Source organism: Salvia hispanica, chromosome 3, assembly GCF_023119035.1.
Source record: "Salvia hispanica cultivar TCC Black 2014 chromosome 3, UniMelb_Shisp_WGS_1.0, whole genome shotgun sequence".
Classification (NCBI taxonomy): domain Eukaryota; kingdom Viridiplantae; phylum Streptophyta; class Magnoliopsida; order Lamiales; family Lamiaceae; genus Salvia; species Salvia hispanica.
Genome location: NC_062967.1, coordinates 17,519,877 through 17,545,040, shown reverse-complemented (window position 1 = coordinate 17,545,040; position 25,164 = coordinate 17,519,877). Strand labels below are relative to the sequence as shown.

General features: G+C 38.8%; 1 protein-coding gene and 1 pseudogene across 1 annotated transcript; both read left to right on the top strand.

Annotated features, from left to right (window-relative positions):
• Positions 1-1,207: 1,207 nt before the first annotated feature.
• LOC125209485 lies at positions 1,208-3,624 on the top strand. The gene is made up of 9 exons (XM_048109084.1): positions 1,208-1,338; positions 1,449-1,777; positions 1,854-2,022; positions 2,090-2,199; positions 2,281-2,525; positions 2,707-2,891; positions 3,034-3,162; positions 3,251-3,497; positions 3,544-3,624. The coding sequence occupies exons 1-9, from the start codon at positions 1,208-1,210 to the stop codon at positions 3,622-3,624; spliced, it is 1,626 nt and encodes a 541-aa protein (XP_047965041.1).
• A 19,685-nt stretch (positions 3,625-23,309) lies between these two features.
• On the top strand, positions 23,310-24,869 carry LOC125209484 (annotated as a pseudogene).
• The last annotated feature ends 295 nt before the right edge of the window (positions 24,870-25,164 follow it).

Genomic DNA, 25,164 nt, shown 5'->3' with positions numbered 1-25,164 from the left:
TTGCTAAGTCCACTCTTGGAATTAATAAGATGTTAATTAATTAAGTCCATAGCAGACATTATTTAATTAATGGGCATTTATATCTTAAGCGCAGAAAATAAATAATAAACAAAGTGGAAACCTGGATTACTTGTAATTTCGGATTTGGATGGGGAGAGTTCAATATTACTTCTGTGGTGGCTGCTCGTAATATTCCAATATAAGCTTGTTTTAAATTGTGGGTTCAATTTAATTAGTGAAAAGCTAATTGGGGGAGCACATATCCAAAACCGTCCATAGATCCATGTATAGACCCAAAATGAACTTAATATAAATAGGAAAATAAATGAGACAGATTATTTGCGTTCTAGCATGTAATTATCTATTTAACACGTGAATTGATTAATCGCATAATCGGTCAAATAGATCCGTATCTGATTTATTTGTTTTGTACAAGTCTTCCGTTGTGCAAGGGGCACCAAACCCCAGCAAATTGCTACATAATCGTGAGAGGAGGTTGGCGAGTTAGGTCCACTTAATAGACACTACAATTAGCTTCCTTTACAACGACATTGTTAATTGAGAGTGAGGACTTTTCAAGGGTCTTAGGAGCTTTTAGGAGTTGTGTATTTAGGATTGACAATCCTAATGTTTGTAACCAACTTTGCATCGCATGAGCATAAACTAGATGACTCGTTCTATCAAAGTAAGAACTGTACTAGGATATTGTAGTTGGAATTTGTATAACCATAACTGTGAACCCACATCCGTGGAATTCTCCTTATCTCTATACTTTTATCTCTGTGATCTATTTGTAATTAGTTGTTTACTTGCTTTCAATTGTACTTTGTTTTCAAAAATCTCCAAAACTTTCGGTTTTTCCAAATAGTAATTGAGTTTTAGTATAGGGTAGTCAGTCTGTGATTGTTTTCTCAGTGATCGATATCCGGTACTAACCTTTAGCTATACTATTCCTACTTTGTATAATTGCAGGTATTTATAGTGCTAATAAAAAGTGCATCAAGTTTTTGGCGCTGTTGCCGGGGAATACATTCTACTTTGTGATTGATATCTTCAAATGGACAATTTTAGTACTTTGGAATTTAATTGCTTTCTGTTTTTAATTTTAGTTTAATTTGTTTTTGTTTTTGTTCTTTTAGGTTGTGTATGCGAACGCGATCTCGAACTTGAACGAACCTGAAGGAAAATAAGAAGTGAGAAAGGATTAATGACAGACAAAACAGAGCTAGAGAGGCTTGAAGTCATGGTCAAGATGTTGATGGATGAGAGAGAAGCGGAAAAGGCTGCCCGCGAGGCACAGGAAAAGAAGGATACGCAGATAGTACCCGTGATGCACATGTTCAACAACGAGAATATGATTACTTTTTCGGAAGGCCCTCGCGTTGATGCTAACAATTTTGAGCTACGAATGACCCTTAAACAAAGGGTTGAGCAGTCTCCTTTTGCAGCCAGACAGAAGATGTCAACCGCTACCTCTTGAAGTTCGTGGAAATCGCCAACAATCTGAAATTATATAATGTCCAAGACGACGCCATAAGGGTAAGACTCTTTCCCTTTTCTTTGATTGATTCTGCTAAAGAGTTGTTTGAGTGTATGCCCACAAAACGAGTCTCCACGTGGAAGGATATGGTGGCTGCCTTCCTCGACAAGTACTATCCGTCAGGCACGATTTTAAAGCTCAAGAGTGAGATCTTCCGGTTTATGCAAGGCCATGACGAGCCCCTCCACGAGGCGTTTGCTCGTTTCAAAGCCCTCCTCCGCAAGTGTCCCAACCACGGTTTCACCGTGGACCATCAGGTAGGAATCCTTTATAATGGTTTTAATGAAAAAAATTTGTGCTATGTTGGATTCAGGCGCGAATGGAGGATTTTTGCGGAAGACAGGACTGGATGCCATGCCGGTCATTGAAGAGTTTGCCACCAACAGCATGGGGTGGTCGAAAGAGAGGCACAACTCGAGAAGGGTAGCAGCAATAGAAAAGGCCGAAGAGAGCTCCTTTGCGAAAGAATGGCCGAGCTCAAAGTGCGGGTTAAGCAAATGAATACATCGAGAAAAGAGGATCTGGTTCCACTGACCTCCCTCATCGCAGCCACCAAACCCGACACTCCTACCCTTCCTATGGAAGATGCCAACTACGTGCAACAAGGGCAGCCCCAACAGACCCTTATAACAACAATTATCGCCCTAACCAGGGGGATGGTAATTTCAATAATTATATTGGGAACCGTCCTCATCCTAACCTTTCGTACTCTAATAATAATTTCTTGCAACCCCCCGCAGGATTTAATGTGAGCAATGGTGGAGTAGTTGAGCTTATCAAAAAGGAGGAGAAGTATGACCAAGGAATTATGAAGATTTTGGAAATGCTAGTGCAAGATAGAAAGACCCATGGCACCAAGATTAGAGTCGTTGAAGCAAGCTTGAACAACCTCGAGCAAGGAATAAGCACAATTGCCACCGCCGTCTCGAATATTCAAACTCAAATGGATCAAGTCCACAAGAAGATTGAGGAAGACAAGGCAAAGGTAACAGTATGAGTGGTGGACATAAATAAGAAGTGGGTCGCCAAGCAGAAGAAGGACGAAGGCAGCACCTCCGGAGTGAAATCTGGGGAATGCCCGACCGCCACACACCCCACAGCAGCCCGCCATTAGACCACATAATGGAGTCTGTCCGACGCCTAGCGGACCTCCGCACACCTTGCAGCGGTCTGCCACTGAAGAGGCAGAGGCGCCCGCCAAACAGGAACTCGTGCGGCACAACGGGATTGTACTCCCCTTCCAGCCGAGTAAACAGTTCAAGCTTGAAGAGCAATTCAAGCATTTTCTAAATATGTTTTGTAAGGTCCATACTAACATCCCACTCGTTGAATCGTTGCAAGAAATACCTAGGTATGTGAAGCTACTAAGGGAGGCTGTGATGAGAAAGAAGAAGCCTACAAAAGCCGACCTTAAGTTGTCTCACCATTGTAGCGAGATCATTCAAAGGGGAGAGGACAGTGAAACAAAGATATCCCGGTCAATTCTTAATTAGGTGTTCAATTGGAGAAGGAAAAGTAAACAAGGCCCTTTGTGATTTAGGTGCTAGCATCAACCTCATGCCGCTGAAATACTACGAAAAGCTCAACATCGGGCCTCTCAAGACGTCGGATGTGATCATAAGGTTTGCTAACAACACGACAATTAAAACATAAGGTTGGCTAACAACACGACAATTAAAGTAGACAAAAATGTACCTCTAATCTTAGCAGATATTTTCTAGCCACATGCAAAGCACTTATTGATGTAGGTAGAGGTGAGATCACGATTAGACACAATTACAACCGCTCTACCTACAAGATAGAGAGTGAAATGTTTAAGTATGAAGAGGCGCAACAAGCCAAAATGGAGCGTGAATGCAGGGTGGTCATGATGACCGATACGTCTATGCCTTTTAGGCCATTAGAAGGGGAGGATTCTTCTAACCCTTCTATATTTGTTGTCCATACTCTCCCTCAAGTTCCTATAAAGAGCAAACTTAAGCATGCTAAAACCTCCCTTGCAGGAGAAGCCTAAGAAGAAGAAGAAGGACAAGAAGAAGCCACCAACTCTAGCCGGTCCCGAAGTCTATGTGATCAAGAACTAGAACGAAAAATACAAATGGTGGAGAAATATTTGCAACAAAATGGTCACGTTTGCAGTTTTCAGCACTAGAGTCGTTGATCCACCCACTTAATTGGGCCACTTCAAATCGAGCCAACGACTTTAAATATAGGCGCACGTTAAAAAAAATTTTAAAAAAAAATAACTAGTAGCGACCGCTGCACAATCCACGGCGGTCGCTACCGATTGTACACGTGTGCAGGAGCAGGTCGGGTCCTAGGGCGGGCTGGAGGAACCGTTGTGCGGGCCGCAGCGGCCCACTGGAGGTGTGCCGTTTTTGCAACACGCGCAGCGGTCGCTGCACGACTCGCAACGGTCACCACGGAAAGGTCAGTGATGCATTTTTCATCTATATAAGGTGAGTTTTCTCTCATTCTTTCCACCATCTTCTCCAATTCTCTCTTGCACACGACCACAACTACTAATTATAACCAAATTCACACACTCACACTCTCATTCTTCCATTCCATTCCGAATTTCAAGCTTTCGTCGTTCAAGTTCTCTCCAATTCAAGGTATGAATCCTACTCTTAATTTCTGAGTTTTGGTTGAATTCTACCATGGATTTTTCTCTTTCTTGATGAATTGTTCGGTTGAAAAGCATGTTTTAGCATGAGGGATGAATTTGATGATGTTTTTATTTGTTTTTCATGGTTAGATTTTGCATAGGGTCGTGATTTGTTAATTTTTGTTGGTGAAATTCCTCTTGGCAAGGAGTCCCTCGACTTGACTTTGTAACTCTTGAGTCTCCATGGGATTAGCCTTGTAAGCCGCCCAGTTGGGAAGAGAGGAGGCCGACACAAAGTCAATTTGGTGCTCAACCCCTCAATGGCGGAAGCTCATCGGGTAGCCCATCCGGGAAGACATCTTTGAAACCTTGCAAAACACTTTCAATCACAAAAGGACAAGACTTAATGTTAGCATTTAAACACAAGTCATTCTGGACCATAAGAAGTATGGTTGAACGACTATTTTTAGAGCCCACCCGATGTCGGAGGTCCTAGCTAACAAGCAACTTTTTCCCCCTTTGCTTGTGGTTTTTCTCATTTTGGTGTTTTATTTTTGCTCTCACCACCCCCACTCTCACTTGGCTTTTTTAGCTCACCCTCACTCACTAGCCTTTTCTCTCTATCCCTTCCTCTTTTCCTTTGGAGATGTTGGTGTACTTCAAATACATCCCTAGGCGAAAGAGGCTTCAATCTAATCTTCAAGCCATTGAGCATGTAAAAATACTCATTAGTGAACCCATTTTGTAGACCTTCTGATCAAATTCTCAAGGCTTACCCAACAAGACGTGGCAAGCCGTCATGGGTATCACATCACAACACTTCATCTTCAAGCACCCCATTTTTCAAGGGCACTAGGCTTTGAGTAGTCACCTTCAACTCCCCGGCTTCCTCCAACCATTGAAGTTTATAAGGCCTAGGATGTTTGATGGCTTCCAACCCTATCTTGGCCACCAATTGCTCACTCACAACATTGGCACAACTCCCACCATCAATGATCACTAAACAAGTTTTCTCCTTCACCTTACAATTCATGTGGAAGATATTGCACCTTTGCTCCTTATGCTCCTCAAGCTCTTGTTGTGCATGGAGCATTCTAAGCACCACTAATGTTTTCACCTCCTCATTCTCCTCCTCCCCACTAGAATAAGACATGCAGGGGTCCACACTCCTCTCCACCCCCTCCTCAACACCTTCCTTTCCATCCTCACTATACACGCTACCATCTTACCCAATAACCATCACACGTTGGTTTGGGCACTCACGCGCATAATGACCATAACCTTACATTTAAAGAACTGTACCTTTTTTATCACTCGAGGTAGTGAGAACTTTGGAGACTTGAGGACTAGGAGAAGGTTTGCTTGGTGGCTTTCCTTGAGAGTTAGGAGAGTTCTCTATTCATTTAGTAGGTGTGCTCCACTTGCTACCATTCCTCCTCCGGGTTGGCTAGAAGCCATCCTTGTCTTGCTAAGAGCCACCTCCTCACTTTGCTTCTCGAAGGTCTCATCAAAACTAAGTACTTCCCCTAAAGTTATTCCCCTCAATGCCTCAATTTGTACCTTATGCTTCAAAGTGGTGTTGATACCATGGATGAAACGGTCTTGAGTAGCTTCCTCGGGTTCATCCACCCCGATCTTGTTCATCAAGGAGAGAAGCTCATAATAATAATCCATCACACTCATTAATCCTTGCCTTAGCTCTAAGCCTAAGATAATAGGACTTAGGCACAAAAGACTCCTTCATAATCCTACACAACTCTTCCCATGAACGGATTTCTCCCAATCTTGCTAATCTCCTCTTCCTCGTCATATCATTCCACCAAGTATTAACAAGGCCCCTAAACTCCGCCAATGCAATCTTCACCTTGTCGCCCTCAGAATAATTGTGGAGAGAGAAAACCTTATCTACTTGAGTTCCCACTCCAAGTAGGCTTCGAGATTGAACTTGCCATGAATTCCGGGTAGGTTGTGCTTCAAGGTCTTGGAAGGTTCATCAAATCGAGGCCGGGTGGAAACCAACCCTTCTAAATCGATCTCCATATGGCTCCACCCTCCGATGTTTATTCCCTACCCCAAACTGACCATACGCCCCATTTCCTCCCCCAAATCGACCATTCTCCATGTGATTGACCCTATTGCTATCATTCCCCCCTTGCCATCCCTCATACACCTCTTCTTCCACCATCTCCTCCGGGGCAACATAGATGTGCGTAGAGGTGGCCAAACCAAACCGGACCGCCGGTTAACTGCCGGTTTTCAACCGGTGGTTCAGAACCAGAACCGGAACCGGACGACGGCTCCGGTTCGAAATCCGGTTACTCAGTTTTTACGGTTCGGTTACGGTTCAAAAAATATGCAACCGGAACTGACGGTTAACCGCCGGTTCGAAACCGCCGGTTAACCGGAAATATGTAGCCATTCGCCGGTAGGTTCGTAGGGTTGCAGGTGTAGGTCCGAAAAAGGTAGGTTAACCGCCGGTTTGTGTCAGAAAACCGGCGGTTTCTGACACAAAACCGCCGGTTCTCGACGGTTCAGGGCTAGGGTTCAGGGCTAGGGTTCAGGCGTAGGGTTTAGGGTTGCAGCGTAGGGTCTGAAAATTTGTCGGAAACCGCCGGTTTTCGGTCAGAAACCGGCGGTTTTCTGACACAAACCGGCACCGAGGATAAAGGTGGAGAATGAAGGCCAACCGTCATCAACCGCCAACCAACAAGGTAAGCAAGGTAAGAAAACTACGTGGACTTTGATTCCTCAATGCTATTGAGCATTAAGGATACGTAGGCACCTCAACTTAAATTTTAAATTTAAGTTGAGCTCAAGTCCTTTTCCTTTTATTTCTTTTTTTTTTTTCTAATTGTTTCAACTTTACTTTTAATATGTTTTTTGTAAATTGTAATTTTGTATTTAAATTTTAAATTCAAGTGTATAGTTGTATTGTTGTATTTTGTAACTTGTAATTGTAATATTGTATTGTAGAAATTTACATTCAAAGTTTCAAATCAATAAAATTGCAATTCTTTATCGTTATCAATTCTCTTTGGATTTTACTATAGAATTGCAATAAAAGTTATAACTCTAAGAATTAAATAACTCTAAGATTTTTTTTTTTAAAAAATAAATAAATAAACCGGAACCGAACCGGAACCGGCCCGGAACCGCCGGAACCGGTGAAAAACCGGCGGTTAGTAACTGGAACAAACCGGCGGTTAAACCGGAACCGGATAACCGGTATCCGGGCCGGTTACGGTTCAAGATATCGACGAACCGGAACCGGCGGTTTTCGAACCGTGGCCACCTCTAGATGTGCGGCCTTCCTTCAAGGTGTTGAAATCTTTAACTAGAGTGTGTTGGGCGGCAAGCATATGATCCTCGGACTCCTTCATCCGTGCCTCCATCCGGGTATCTCTATCTCTAATATCATGTTTGAAATCCGCCATCATTTGAGCCATCATGCTCACAAGGTCCCCCTTGGGTGTAGGATGGATCATGCTTGTTTCCTCCCCCTCCGCACTTGTCCCACCATTTTGTTAGACTGTGCGCGAGGAGGCATAGAGTAAAAACCTACAAATAAGACAAAAACTAGGAACTAGTCCTAGAGGTTAGTAATAAAATAAAAGAGAATTTAAGAAGATGAACTCAACCTCAATGTCACAAACCACCCACAAAACACTCCCCAATATCCCTCGATAAAGGCTTAGAATATCGTGAGAGGTAGGTTCACTCACACTCGCAAGCTCCAACTCCTACCTATAGATACGTATGTATGAGCAATCAAGGTATACCTCTCAACCTTGTGAAGCAAGTAGTGTAGTCATTCAAAAACAAACATACTTAGCAAGTTGAAGATAAAGTTCAAGACTTAGAGTAACACACACAAGCCATATATAAGAGCTAAAAATGCAATAATCATGGACTGATTTTGGGAATATTTTTATATATAGCTACCCAACCCAAAAATGGATAAAACTTTGTAGAGAGATTCAATATCAAGTTTATTTCAAGGGTAAAGTAAGCCCCAACATTCAGATTTGGTATTAGTGTATAATTTTGTCTTGTTCCCCCAGCTATGCAAAAACAGGGTATGCGTATTTAATTGATCAGACCTATATGCAAACGGGGGTGTTTTTGGGTGAAATTTTGTGGGTGATTGATACGCTCGGATTTTGCACTATTTTAAAGAAATTTTGTGGTCCGTTTTGAGTGTCAAAGTTGCATTACATGTCCATTATTTGCATATTTTATCCATTTTGATATTTTTGACGTGTTTTGTGAGAAATGTGCAAAATAGCATGAAAAAGAGCATAAAAAGGTAAAAAATCGGAAGCATGAGCTGAAGGACAACCCAGCGATCGCTGCAAACCATTCCAGAGTGTCAGAAGCTCTCCAGCGGCCCACTTGGCCATCCCAGCGGCCGCTGGACCTGTTCGCGCACAGCAGCCTCACTTCAAATCTATTTTTCCGGAGATTCCGAAGTCGGATCAGGGCTTACTAGATACTATTCTCTTCGTCTTTGAATGGTCTTTCCAACGATACCTAGATCATCTCAATCGGAGTTCTGTAGAAAACGTTATGGTCATTCTACAAAAGTCGCGCAAAGCTGTCAAATGCTGGCGAGAATTTTGGCGGAAATTCAAGGAAGGAAATAAGATATTACCTTGTGAAGACAAATTTGTTCCTTAAACATAAATTCCTCAATCTCCAATCCTTTGTCATGCCTATAAATAGCCCATAACCTAATTCATATCATTCACCAATCTTAGAGCCATAATTCCATCCCCTACCTTACAAATAAATTCCTCCATCTTCTACAAGGAGCATAGAATTCAAGAGAGATCAAGTAAGAGCACGATTAATTCTTCCGGGTTTTATTTAGTTTTTGTTAGATTGAACATGTCTTATTTTGCTTATATTTATTTAGATTATCTGTCTATGGATAGCTAAATTTATAGGGGATGAAAGTAATTGACTCTATATAGTTCTTTTGTTTGTTTAATATTCAGAACTCGTTTTACTTTAATTATTCCTTGGTTTATATTTAACTGCTTGGTTGTTACTTTGATTTTCGTTAATCTCTTATCGGTGATGACTTTGAGTGGTTTATATTTTATGTGTCAATGCAATATTTGTGACATGAGTGTTGATAACACGATAGGAATAACTCCTAGTAGACCATGTTTACTCTGTATACTTGCAGGTATTTATAGTGCTAATAAAAAGTGCATCAAGTTTTTGGTGCCGTTGTCGGGGAATACTTTTACGCATAGATTGATATCACAGAAAGGGAGATAATACTACTTTAGATTTTACTGCTTTATTTTTATTTATTTATTTTATTTTATTTTTTATTTTATTTTTTTTATTATTATTATTTTTTTAAAAGTTTATTTTGTTTGGTGATTAGGAATGGGAAAAGAGCTAAAGAATTGGCAGCCATGAGAATGAGGATTGAGAAGATCGAGTTGTCAAGACGAGAGAAAAGTGAAGCTACTACTGTGGAGGATATGCACTATGGCCATCAATCATATCAGAATGGATACTTCAATGAATATTATGACCCAAGTCAGGGGAACATAATTATAATAATGTTCTGATTATTTTTATCCTCCGAATTTTTCAAAAAACAATGGTTATTTTCGCAAATCAAATGTAGGTGCAGAAGAGGAAATTAGCACAAGGGAGCAGCTAACAACCGAATTCATGTTGGGTAAGATGAAGGATGAACGAAGGATCAATCAGGCAGAAATCCAAATTGAGAAGTTTGAAGCCATGATTGAGAAGCTTGAAGCTATAATGATCTCCTTACAAACAACACTCTTCAACATGGCTACACGCTTAGGAATTGAACTTCAGCCACGCCAATTTCCACATTACCAGAATGGGGTCCCCATTGATTGTCGTCCTAAACGGGGGGGATAATAGTTCTTTTGATTTTGGTAATCATCCTCATTTTTCATGTAACAATTCTAGCAATGCTTTGCAACCATGTTTAGGATTTCCAGTCGAGCACCGGATGATTGATGAGCCCAAAAAGCAGATAACTGATGATCTATTGACATCTTCTATGGAGAACACCAAACAGATTATCAGGTTGGAGACTACAGTTGCTACCATGAGCTCCACCATTTTGTCCATGAACACCCAAATTGAGAAATTTGCCACCATGGCAAGCATACAGTTCCAGCAAAAGGGAGAACCCATAGCCCAAATTGTTGAACCAAATGAAGAAGAGTGCCCGAAAGCTACCCTAATCTTGACTTCTATTCAACCACAAATTCCATTATCTTCACATAAAAAGTTGAAGCTGAATAAGTGGATTAAAAAATCATTTGATATGTTTTGCAGGGCACAAAGTAATTCCCAATTAGCAGCAGCTCTACAACATGTTCCCAGTTACACCAACATGCTAAAGGAGAAGGTTGATAAGAATAGAAACTTGAATGATCTTGAAGAAATCCAGTTGCCAGCTAATAGTGGGGATATCATTTTACACCATCGGGCTGTCAAGCAAAAGTATAAAGAACAGTTTATCATATGGTGTACACTTAGGGAAGCATCAACAGGTAAGGCTTTGTGTGATTTACGTGAGAACGTTAATTTAATGCCTTTGTCCGTTTTTGTGCAGTTTAACATAGGGAATCTAAAACCATCAACAATCAAGCTGAAAATGGAGGATGAAACAATTGCACATGATGTTGGTATAGTTGAAGATGTCTTGATAAAAGTTGACAATTTTATTTTTCCTATAGATTTTTTGGTGGTTAACATGCAGGCAGACAAGAGTGTTCCACTTATCCTTGGAAAACCCTTCTTAGACATGTGCAAAGAAGTAATTGATAGAGTGCAAGAAGAGATTCCAATAAGTGAGAAAGAGGATAAGCACATTTGCCGAATTCAAAAGGTTATGATAGAACATGAAAAGATACAAGAAGAAGAAAGGATCTGGAAAGAGGATCAGAGACTAGGGCAGTCAAGGATTACAAATCCCATAAACTCTGACCCTCACTAGTAGTTTCAGATGTTAACCACGTTGTGCATGACTTGAATGTTTCTAATAATTGTGCTTCAATGCAGGAACCACCGAAGAAAAAGAAGAAAAAGAGAAGGGCTAGGAAAAAGAGCAAAGAAAAGATGCTAACAACTCTGGTGGGACAACATTTAGACAAGGCAAAATGATGGATGAAAAAGATTGAAAGAATAATGGGAGTGGTAATTGGAAAAATTCAAGACACATGCACTTCCACAAGACCACCTTGAGCAAGAAGGAGATGTCAAGCTAAAGACATAAAACAAGCGCTTGTTGGGAATCACATCTAGTAGAGGAGGGATTAGACTTTAAGCAAGCCTATTGTAAACTTTGCATGATGCATAATTTGAGTGCTTATACACATTACCTTTATACACTTTGAAAGTGAGAAATAAATCACTTCCCATCTTTGGAAGTGCATGATTTCAAGGTGCTTCACGAGTTAGTAATGGTAGTGCACTAATAAGCCTTGCTTGATCTGATTGCGTTAATATATGCTTGATCTTTATACTTCATACTTTGAGGCAATTATGACGTCTAGTCTTTATGCAATCCGTGCTTTTATTTTATGTTTCTTTCTTGTTTTGTTTGAGGACAAACAAATATTCAAGTTTGGAGATATTATACGCCCCGATTTTGCACTATTTTAAAGCCATTTTTTGGTCTGCTTTGAGTGTCAAAATTGCATTACATGTCCATTATTTGCATATTTAATCCATTTTGGTATTTTGACATGTTTTTTGTGAAAAATGTGCAAAATAGCACTGAAAAAGAGCATAAAAAGGTAAAAATTCGGAAGCAGGAGCTGAAGGACAACCCAGCGGGCCGCTGTCGCACGCCAGCGGTTGCTGCAAACCATTCCAGAGTATCAAAAGCTCTCCAGCGGCCCGCTTGGCCACCCCAGCGGCCGCTGGACCTGTTCGCGCACAGCAGCCTCACTTCAAACCTATTTTTCCGGCGATTCCGAAGTCGGATCAGGGCGTACTACATACTATTCTCTTCGTCTTTGAATTATCTTTCCAACGATACCTAGATCATCTCAATCGAAGTTCTATGGAAAACTTTATGGCCATTCTACAAAAGTCGCGCAGCTATCAAATGCTGGCGGGAATTTTGGCGGAAATTCAAGGAAGGAAATAAAATATTACCTTGTGAAGACAAATCTTTTCCTTACACTATAGGTCACGAAATTTTCCTTCTCCAAACCTTTTTCATGCCTATAAATACCCCATAACCTAATTCATAATATTCACCAATCTTAGAGCCTTAATTCCATCTCCTACCTCACATATAAATTCCATCTTCTACAAAGAGCATAGTATTCAAGGGAGGTCAAGCAAGAGTTAGATTAATTCTTCCGGGTTTTATCTAGTTTTTGTTAGATTGAATATGTCTTATTTTTCTTATATTTATTTAGATTATCTGTCTATGGATAGCTAAATTTATAGAATCCTAGGGGATGAAAGTAATTGACTCTATGTAGTTCTTTTGTTTGTTTAATGTTCAGAACTCGTTTTACTTTAATTATTCCTTAGTTCATATTTAATTGCTTGGTTGTTACTTTGATTTTGTTAATCTTTTATCGATGATGACTTTGAGTGGTTTATATTTTATGTGTCAATGCAATATTTGTGACATGGGCGTTGATAACACAATAGGAATAACTCCTAGTAAAGCTTGAGTCAGATGAACATAGTACTAAATAATTAGAATTACTAATTGTTGATGAAATCACTACCCTAGGATTCTTGTTTCATCTGCTTTCTCAAACCAAGTTAACTACAAACTGCGAAACTGTTTCACTGTTTTCATTTAATTGCTCTCTTTACTTGCTTTTATTTTCTGTTTTTCTTAGCTTAGTCAAATCTCGACTGTGGGTCCAAATAGTATATGAGACTGATGTGCAGGCTGGGAGCACAGTACATTTCAGGGTATTCAGAACCTTCAGGTCAACAGAATTCACTATATCACCGGGTCTAGGAGATCTAAAACCAGCGAAGATTATGGTCTTCGGACTCACTCTCAGTCATCTATCAATAAAAAAACCTCAACCCACTTCACTATTAATTAGTATAGAGAAGTAAAGGGTCGATCCCACAAAGAGGAATAAAGCGAAAGTAAGAACTACAGGACTTGGGAATGGGGTTGGCTGGTGCCACACAAACTTGGGTTGAGAATTTTAACTGTTAGACTCGGGAATCGTAAAATTATTTAATAGCTAGACCTAGGAAACAGAAAATACGGTGCGAGCATTCATGATGAAACAAGAGTAAACAGAGAGTAAACTGAACAGCTGGAATTTACTAGACCTAGTGAGCAGACTTCCTAAAAATAGCTAGACAGAGGAAATGCATGCGGTGGGGAGCATTTTCTCAAAACATAAATAGTACGGATAAAAAGCTGCAATAACGAAAATCTGACTCTAACTAACAACGATCTTCATCTCCTTCAACACATATAAGCATAAACATGTAGAAACAGAGCAACAAGCCATATCAACACAGAGCATGCTAGATCGGACGTTAAAACTACGATTAACTGGAAAATAAAGCAGATCTACAATTACTAGACTAGGTAAATGAAGAAACGGAATATAAACTTCATCTCCATGCAGAAATTCCACAGATCCAAACGCCAGATGCTTAATCCACTCCGGATCCAAGCCATCTGAAACCAACAACAACGAAATCCATCTCCAACTACTCCGATTCAACCCAACAGATCAAGTACGAAAAGCATCCAGGGTAAATATGCAACAACAATCAACATGAATCGGAAACGAAAATAGAAAATAAACTTCCATAGCCAAATTATCCAGAATTCAACAACAATTCAACGATCGTCGAGCTTCGAACAACGAAGACTCGACACAAAAGCAACAAAAGCAGAAATTAAAAGTAATTGTTTATTTGCCCTACGTAAGGATGGTGGTACACAAACTCAGACTAGTTGTCAAGACGAGAACCTTCCCAGAATTTACCCCATGGTGCAGTGTGTGTAGAGAAATTATAAGAAGTGAGCTTAAGAACTACGAGCTGGAGCATGAAAGAGTGTTATCCAATTGATGTGCGCTTCCAGTGTTTACAGACGGTTAGCTTCTAGATCCTTCCTTGAATTCTCCATTTTGCCCTTCCTCTTTGAAGCTTCCTCCGTCTAGTAAATTTGTGCTCTTTTGCTCATTTCCACTTCTTTTCTCCCGCCTGGCAAATGTTTTCTTCCTTTTCCTCTGCTTGGCGATTTCTCTACACAACCTGGCTCAAAACATGTGTTAGACCCAGGAAATCATTGAATTTACCCCCATAACCGATGCATGAAATTGTCCTTATCAGAGACTGAGTATGTGGTAGACAGTCTGTAAATTTATTCCCCCTGTTCGATATCCCGGTACTGACCTTTAGCTATACTAGATCTACTATGTATACTTGCATGTATTTATAGTGCTAATAAAAACTGCATCGGTGATTAGATAACACATCAAAGGTTTTTCATGCCAATATTCAGCCCAATCCAACAACAATAGATACCTCTACTCATCATTTACATATAGGCCAACAACAAAGAAACACACAAAGGCTAAAGAAAAGAACAAAAACTCAAAGACACAATTGATCAAACACCTAGTGGGTACTAGCTTCTAGATACCAAATGATAAGGATCCATATTGATTTTGATCCATTAACCCAAGATTTATACCCTTTGATGATGTTTGATCTTCAATTGCAACACAAAAACAATAAAGGATATGGTGGAACTAGCCTTCAAAAACTAAACCCAAAAGGATTTGATGGGAGACAAGAGATGACGAAAAGTGAATTTGACATTAGCAAAATTCATTGTTATAGAAAACACTCTAATCAATCTTCAACATGCTAGATTCAACTAATGGCACCACTACTCAAAGGAATTCACAAGACCTTTGATGCATATCTATGCTTGATCATACTTGATTGAATCAATTGATGATCAAGCAACCTAAAATTAGGAATTAGATAGAAAAACCCTCTTCAAGAGGAACAAATCTCTCAAGCATCTATTTTCATCAAAGTCTAACCATGAAAAAAGGGAAAAAAGACTTGGTAGTTAGAATTAGATCTGTTTTTGTCGGTACTTTCTGCATGTACTTTTGCTTTTCTGCATGTTCTCCCAGACCTTGTCAGTACTTTCTGCATGTCTTTTTACTTTTCTGCACTGCATGCTTTTCCAGACCCTGGTCGTTTAAGGAAATTTGTCCCCACTGTTTGCTTTGTCTTTGTTTGTCCAAATTAGGAAACTTCGTCTAGTCCGTTAACTCTAGTTGTCTTAAAACTTTCAAATATTTCGTTTCTCAAAGTCATGCATGTTCCGTACGTTATCATTTCCTAGACCCAGTAGGTAGAGTAAAGTAATTTTAAATCTCTCAGACCCAGTAGTTTTAGTACTCGACCCACAAATTGCGTGGCAGCAGCCAATCCCCTTTCCCAAAACATCCCAAATGCAGTTTCATAACACGTCCATCCTCGTGGGATTGATCCTTTACTTCCATGTGCTAGTTATAGTATAGTGGGTTGAGGTTTTTGAAAAAATAGAGTGCATCCAACGACCCATGTCTGATAATTTCATGATCTTCTAGACCTTTGTGACCTAGTCGAATCCTCTGGACCTGTTAGATTGAGAGATTTACTAAAAACTGCACTGCACTTCTATCAAATAGCATCTTCAATTTTCTAGATCGTTAACAATCTTGTTGAGTTAATCTAGTTGATTCCCAATCAGCTTATCATCATTGAATCTAATAGAATACAAGCGTTGTTTGAGATATAACCTATTAGCTAGTGACTTGGTCATGTAAAGTTCTCCCAATTTCTTCCAGATCGTAGCTGCAGATTCTTCTCTCGCGACATCTCTCAATACTTTGTTGTCGAGGTTCAAGATGATAACACTCCTAGCCTTCTTCAAGATCTCGAGTTGCTTTGGGCTCAATTTCTCGTCTTTATCAACTGGCTCCAGAGCTTCATCCAATCTTGGGTGAGTGATACGCTCGGATTTTGCACTGTTTTAAGGCCATTATTTGGTCCGTTTTTAATGTCAAAGTCACTCTATATGTCCATTATTTGCATATTTTGTCTATTTTGGTATTTTGACGTGTTTTGTGAGAAATGTGCATAATTGAGCCGAAAAAGGGAGCCGAAATGCCAAGTTTGGAAATCCGGAGTCAGACGGCGATCGGCGACCGCTGCGAATGTGTGCGGCGACCGCCGGCACCCGGCGGGCAGATCAATGCAACGGTCCGCCTCGGAAAAATGTGCTTGGAAGAGAAGTTTCGCCCGGTGACCGCCGGAAGACGTGTGGCGGTCCGTCGACGAGGGAACAGACTCCCTGGACTCCAACGCGGCGACCGCCGGCAAGGTACGGCGGCCCGCCGGAGAAAGGCGGCGAATTCGAGAAGCCCTAGATTTGCGCCCAGTTTACCATATTTTGGAGATTTTTTCCTTCTACAACAAGGAATGGCTTTCCCCTATAAATAAGACCTCAAGCTTCATTGAAGCTACTGGGTTTAGACTGTGTGCACAGTAAGGAATATCAAGCTTCCTAGGTCCAGCTAATCCACTAGATCACGGGGTCTAGGAACTCACGGATCGTCGAAAGATCTCGGTCGTCGGACACACATAATACCTCTTCAAAACCCTCAACCACGCATACTAAAATTAGCACAGGGAAGTAGGGATCGATCCCACAGAGATGAATGCGCAATAAACAGGTTCAAGGACTCGGGAACTATTTTTGGGTTGGCTGCTGCCACGCAATTTTTTTGGGTTGAGAAAATTAAGCTAGACTTGGTAATTGAAGTATGTTACTCTAACAGCTAGATCTAGGCAGAAACAGAAATCATGCATATTACTGGAAAAAGCGAGGCAATTACTAGATCTAAGAAAACTATTCCCTAAATTACCCAGACCTAAGAAAACAACTGACGGTGGGGACCATTTTCTGAAAAGGTAGAGTACGATCGAAAAGCTGCAAAATAACTAACTAAAGGACCAACTAACAACGACATCATCTTCTTCAACATTTAGCATAAAACATCCAGTAAAAAAAATAGAGATAGAACGTAAATCGACTGAAGCAACAGAAATTAAAGCAACAAAATCGAAAAACAATTCAAACTAAGGCAGATCTACAGCTACTAGACGAAGTAAAACAAGAATGCAAAACTTAAACAACGAAATGAAGCATTCAAACAAACAGATCCAGTCACGGAACGCTTAATCCACTCTGGATCCAAGCCATCCACAACAACCAAACATCATCTCCACCTCAAAATTACATTGATCTACGTAGAATTCACCGAGCAACACAGATTTCTCACAAACCAGCTTCAAACTCAGATCAATCAACAGATATCAACAACTCAGAACCCAAAACGACACAACAAGATAAACGAAACATGAACAGAAATATCCATTGCAAAATACTAAATATCCAACGATAGAAACCACACAAAAGCCGAGCTTCGAACAACGAAGACTCGGCGAGTACCTAAAAGCAGACAGAAAATAAAGGTAATTGTTTCTTCGCCTCCGTAGAGACGGTGTTGCACCCAAACTATCTATTAAACGTGAACCCCCATAAAATTTCCCCCAGATGAGTGTGTAGAAAAGTAGAAAACTAAGCTAAGAGCTGAAAATGTGTCCTCATCATGTTGGTTGCGTGCTCCTTTTATAGAGGGTAGAGCTTCTAGGCTGTTCTTGTGATTCCCATTTTGCCCTTCAATCGATGCTCCTCGGTCTAGTGGCTCTTCATCCTTCTTGCTTAATTTTTCTTGCCAGCTTCCTTCACCAGGTGATCTCTATCTTCTTCCTGGGGCTGGCAGTTTCTCTACACACCTGGCTCAAAAAGGTTCGTTAGACCCAGGAAATTACAGATTTAATCCCTATAACCAATGCATGAAATTAGCCTTATCATTCATCAAAAAAGAGAGAACTTCTATTTGTAAAATACTTCATAGAGATCAAGACCTAGAGTACTTCATTGGTGCAAGGAGTTGGAGAAGGATTTCAAGAACATCAAGAACGACAAGGATTCAACCTACGGGTTTTATTTGCTTTAGTTTTATGTTCAAATTGTCTTCCTTTCAATCTATGTTTTTAGCTTATTCAATTATGTGTAACTAAACTCATAGGATTCTAGGGATGTGTTAGTAACGACTTTGGTTATAAAAAATTCCTTTTTCTATTTAATATCCGTTTTGTTTTTACTTTGTTTCTTCCCTAAGTAGTTTTGATGCTGCATGATTGAGTGACACAATTGTGTATGATTTAATATAACTTGCTTCATAACTGTGACAGAGTTCTAGCGAGTTAGATCCACTTAAAACGGCACTGTTAATTGAGAGTGAGGACTTTTCAAGGGTCTTAGGAGCTTTTTGGAGTTACGTGTTAGGATTGACAACCCTAATCTTGTAATCAACGTTTGTATCGCATGAGCATAAGCTAGGTGACTCGTTCTATCAAAGTAATAACTGTGCTAGGGTATTGTAGTTGGAATTTTGTATAACCATAACTATGAACACACATCCATGGGATTCCCTTATCTCTATCGTCTTACTCCGTGTTTTATTCGCTTTTAGTTGGTCTATGCTTTCTATTGTTTTTAGTTTTCCAAAAGTTTTCAAATCCCACTTGTTTTTCCAGATAGTATTTGAGTCTTAGTAGAGGATAGACACTTTGTGTTCGTCTTTATATTTGCAGGTTTATTTAGTGCTAATAAAAAGTGCATCAGTGAGTGAGCAATGCCTACATCTTGATTCACCACAAACTGAAGTCGTTTATGCCGTTGAACTTCTCGGCTTCAAATCGCGCCATCTTCATCGCCTTCCTTCTTTCCCATAGACAGCGCCACTTGTTGGCCTTGACGATCTAAAAAAGAAGAACAAGAACAAGTAGTAAAACGAAATAGAGGGTTTTTACGTGATTCGATTTAATCAAACCTACGTCCACGGAAAACAATATGAGGATCTTTTATTCACAAGCGCAAGGTGAAGATTACAATGGGAAACAAAAATAGAATGAAGAATAACTCTCACACTCTCAATCTAATCTTAAGATTTGATCACAAGTGTATCTCTCTTTCTTCCGCTCTTAGGTTCTCCCTCTGTCCAATGGAACTCAATTATTGAGCAAAACGCATCTCACACACTTATATACACTGCAAAACCCGAAGTTAGTTACAACTAACTTCTTATGCAGCATATATTTGATGTGGTTGTTGCATCCGCACCAATGCTCCGAGCCAACTGATCCGAACCAGGTTTGTGCCAAATCACATGTCCAAAAACCTAACAACGGCACCGAGAAAAAAAAAATTTATTCAAGGAATAACAAGGTAGCAATCCTATTACGTAGTTGTTAAAAATTTGGGCTTCCACATGACAAATTTAATATGTATGGCTATCTTTCAGTTTTCCAATTAAATTGATCCAATAAAGACTAAGTTTGGGCTAAAAATGTATTTATTCGTTATGGAAATAAATGTAGATACCCTATGAGATTTTTTATTTGATGAGGGAACAAATAGAAAATAAAGGGTTTTATATTTTATATAAATATAAGCTAGAGTTATGGTCCCCAGACGTGAGAAGAACGATTTGGTATCTCTATATACTCTTGGTATACTATTTTGAAGAACGTCTCTAATCGTATGGATAATCCATAACCGATGCAATGCAATTCCGCATTTCAATTCGATATGGATCAGGTACACTTCCACTTTATAGTTTATGCTATTTATAGTTCTCTGTTGTTCTTGGTTAGTCATAGAGAGCTTTATTCAATTGTTCACTCAATTATACCAACAATAATAAATCACATAAATAAATTTTTGACATACGAAAATATATATTGCCCCAATTCCAACTACATAAATAAATTATGTAAACACTCTTAGTATAACCTCACACTATTACTTATAGGAAAAGTTTTTGCATACTCCATATATAAACGCTACTGGGGTGCATTAAGGTCCTTATATCCCCTTAGTCTTAAACATAACACTAATATCAGCCCTTGGATCTATTAATCTAATGGTTATGATTAAAAGCATCGCCGTACATTATTATATCATTTTCGTACATTAAAGGGCAATTTGGGTATATTAATGTTACATCATTTGCATGGATTATTACATTAACTTAATGTATACATTAATTTATCATTAATGTAACATTAATGTGTTTTAATGTATATGTCCCTTCTATGTAATATAGATTATAATTTATTGAATGAATGACGAAAGTTATATCCAATCCCTAAGGGTTTAGAAATCCATGAGGTTGGGGTTATACCGACTCAGTAACACAACATTCACTAGGGTAATCGTGTGGATACTATACCCTAGCCATATGGATAAGTTAACCCTAGAGGTCTGGATATAACTTCCACTGGTTAGTGAACGTTATGTTAATACGATAGTACTACACCCTAGCCCCATGGACTACTAAACCCTTGGTGAATGATGTTAACTTTCGGCCCAAGGGAATTAATACGGTGCTACATTAATGGATAAATGATGTACGATATACCCATGTTAATGTACACATTATCATAGGTATATCGTACATTACTGTCCGACTCATGCTTTTTGTGAATTTGTAGATGCTATATAGTATAGCTTCCATTCACAAAAGCATGAGCCAGACTGTACATCATCATGAGTATACCGTATACTGTCCGGCTCATGCTTTTGTGAATTTGTAGATGTTATATAGTATAGCTTCCATTCTCAAAAGCATGAGTCGGACAGTAATGTACGATATACCCATGACAATGTACACTATCATACATTATCATGGGTATATCGTTCATTACTTTCCAATTCGTGCTTTTTGTGAATTTGTAGATGCTATATAGTATAGCTTCCATCTACAAAAGCATGAGTCGGACAGTAATGTACGATATAACCATGATAATGTGTACATTATTCAGTCACCTACGCACATTAATGTGTGAGACTCGTACATTAAAATACTACTTTCATATATTAACATCATGTACTAACAGAACATGATGTACAAATATAACTACATCATGTAGCGAAGTCATGTACAATTGTGCTTTACCATTTTTACCCTTTAATGTACGAAAACAATACAATAATCTACGTCATTAGTTTTAATCATAGCTATCAGATTAATAGATCCAAGTGTGGAGATTTGTTTTCTGTTTCACAAATATTTAGTGTAATGCTATGAATACATCCCTAGGATTATGCTAAGATGACAACGTTTTTTAAAGTGACAATGTACCATCAATCTCGTGTTGCCACGTGGCACGTTATCCAGTAATATTAGAGGCATATCCAGCAATATTCATTTAGTATGTGTTTACAGAATGGGGTCATAATAGGAGGATTGCTGTGTAAATTGTTGAATATTGCTGTATAGGCACAGAATGTTTCAGTTGCATTAATATATATATAGACAGATTGCTTTTTTATACTGTTCTTTTGTTGTATAGCTAATACAGCAATACTCAGCACTCCACACAGCAATCCATGTAGTACTATCATGCAATCGGTAGAAATCCATCTAAAACGCTTACTATGATATTTCTGGATATGCCCCTAGTATTGCTGGAAGCGTGCCACATGATAGCACGAGGATAGTGGTACGTTGTCATTCTGACTATGGCGGCACCCTAATACTCCCCTGCATCCCTATATCCACATAATATAAGTATTCCATTAACGGTTCATATATGCAATGATAAAATTGATTCATACTATAATACAATTAATGTCCTATAATAAAATAAACCAAGATAATATTTTGAAGCTTTCCTTTAGTTAATTTAATTTATAGTATCCATATAGTAGTTCTTGATTTATTTTATCGTTACACTGATACATTAGTTATATGAATATAATATGTTATGTTAAATTATAAAAATAACTAATAATAATAATAAAACAATAAATAAGATAATCTAAAATCAACTAGTAGTATTTTATTACATTAATCCTTTTAATCTTGGTCAAATGTATCATGTAAAAACTTTATAAAAAAAAAACGACGTATGATTATTGTATAAAATAGCAATTAAATTTGAAACTATTAAAAAATAAATTACTATTCCTATAAAATAAGTGATCGTGATCCCCAATCAAAAATTTTAAATAAAATAAGACAGGCAAAAATTCTAATTCAAAGGTAAGTGGAAAAACTCCCTTCCGAACAATAATAAAATATATATTATGTGTATAAACTCTCCTTCAAACAAACACAAAATATCCGTCCTATAATAGATGTCACACTTTCTTTTTTAGTTTGTCCCACAAAAGATGTCACATTTTTATTTTTGGAAAAAGTTTCCTCTCACATAAATATAAAAATTATATTTTCTCTCTCCACTTATCACACAAAATAAAATCTCTTAAAATCTCGTGTCGTCCCACAAATGTGACATCTTTTTTGGAACGAAGGGAGTACGTAATACTACCTCTAATTAGTTGTAATAGTATTATATGAACATTAAAAATTAGTATAATTTTTTTTCACTATTTGGACAAATTTTCGGCCCCAAATGCCCGGACATTAATGACATTTTTGGTCATTCACATTATTAAATAATTAACGTGCTGCACATGACTAATTAATTAAAACCACAATAAATCATTGATATCTAGACTTTAAAAAATACTCCCTCCATTCCATATTAATAGAGGCATTTCATTTTGCGTATTTATTTTAGAAAAAATAATTATAAATAGTTAAAATGGAAAAAAAGTAAAACAAAAAAAAATATTATAGATAAGATTCTTCTCTATATTATTCTCTCTTATTTTACTCTCTCTCCACTTTAACTATTTAATATTATTTTTTCAAAATGAATGCAGAAAATGAAATGACTCTAATACTATGGAACGAAGGAGTAGTACGATAGAATGATAGAATATCCATGAAACTGGGATATTTAGACAAACTTTCAGCCCAGAATTCACATGAAGGGCATCTTTGGTCATTCACACAATTTGACCCGCATTATTAAATAATTAACCCACAATTAATCATTAAACACACACTAATCTCCTCTCTTATATAAACATCTCTCCCCCTTCACCCAAACCCAAACCATTTCATATTTTTCCCCGAATTGAAGTCTCAAGCTATGGAGCTTTTAACAGTAGTGGTTTCAATACTCCTCATCGCCATCACATTTTTCCTCCTCCGCCGGCAACGCCAGATTACCACCCGGCAGCTTCGGCTGGCCAATCCTCGGCGAGAGCGTCGAGTTCCTCTCCGGCGATTCGGTGAAATTCGTCGGCGATTGGATGCGAAAATGCTCCCCCGACATCTTCAAAACCAAAATCCTCAGCGAGAAAACCGCCGTGATCTGCGGCCCCGCTGGCAACAAATTCCTCTTCTCCAACGAGGAGAAGCTATTCAGCATGTTCCGCCCCCACTCAATGCAGCACCTCTTCCGCTCCTACAAGCCTAAATCCGCCCCCCGACGTGACGAAGGCGGTTCGCCAGCCCGGATTCTTCAAGCCGGAAGCCCTAATGCAATATTTGGCGGGAATGGATTCGATCACGCAAAACCAGCTTCACATTCACTGCCACGGTAAAAAAGTCGTGGAGATTTACCCGCTGTCATAAATAATTACCTTAACCATCGCGTGCCGGTTTTTCCTGGGGATAAACAACGAGGAGAAGCTATTCAGCATGTTCGTGCAGGTACCGAATATTCTCTAGTAGTACTATATCTATCCATGAAAAGTATTCTCTATTTATTTATAGTAAGTTTATTGTGGATCTTATTTTCACGAACAACTCTTCATCATGTTACCTATCTTTCGTACTTTACTATATTTTTATAAATTAGGAATGGTACGAGGATTAATGCATAATTGATAAAGTAAGAGAGGTGAGGAGAAGGGCAGTTAAAATAGTATTAATGGATGGTGAGACTAAGTTTAATGGTGGGTCCTATGAGTATAAATTGTAAATAAATTGCTTATATTGGTAATAAGTTTGGGAGAACTTTTCCTAAACGCAAATGAGATATATTTTATGGGACATGCGAAAAAAGAAAATGTCATTATTTTTATGAGACTAGAAAGAGTATAAAATTTGAATTGATATAGTAATGATTTTATATTTCAGAACACTTGGCGATTGCGGCGGCTAAGAAGGAAGGAGCACCATTGGAATGGGAAGATATGGGGAAGATGAAATATACATGGAAAGTGATATGTGAGACAGTGAGAATGGTTCCTCCATTTCAAGGGACTTTTAGGGATGTGAATGAGGAATTTACTTATGCTGGCTACACTATCCCCAAGGGTTGGAAGGTAATTGATTATTACGTCTTATTTAGTTTAATGTTTTGAGCAAGATAAATATTAAATTTAATGAAATGTATGATTTGTAGGTATACTGGACCGTGAGCACGACCTGCGTGAACCCACAATATTTCAAGGACCCGAAGAGGTTCAACCCGTCAGAGATACGACGAGGGAGAAGCGCCTCCTCCTTACACCTTGTGCCGTTCGGACAAGGACTTAGAATGTGCCCGGGAAAAGAGTATGCTAGGATAGCAGTACTGACTTTTGTTCACAATGTTGTGAAAAACTACCGATGGGAAGTGGTCGACCCGAACGAGAAGGTCAAGGGAGACATGATTCCGGAGCCCCAAAAAGGCCTACCAGTCCGTCTTTACCAACATTGATGCAAAGCAAGGACATGCCGATAACTGCTTGTTGTACAATCAATGTCAAATAATGGAATTGAATCCTCCGTTTAATTTCTTTTATGGATACATGTTTATTGTTGAATCTATAGTTTTAGTATTGGTTTTAATGATGTTGAAAAATATGAAAGTTTTTGTTGGAATGATACCAAACATTTTTAAGTAGTTAGGTCTCCGCCCTATCTTAAAATGCCACTCCAATTATATGGTATTAGTTGACTTTAATTTTCACTTTTTGTATTACCCATGTAGTACTCCTTTCGTCCCAGAGAAG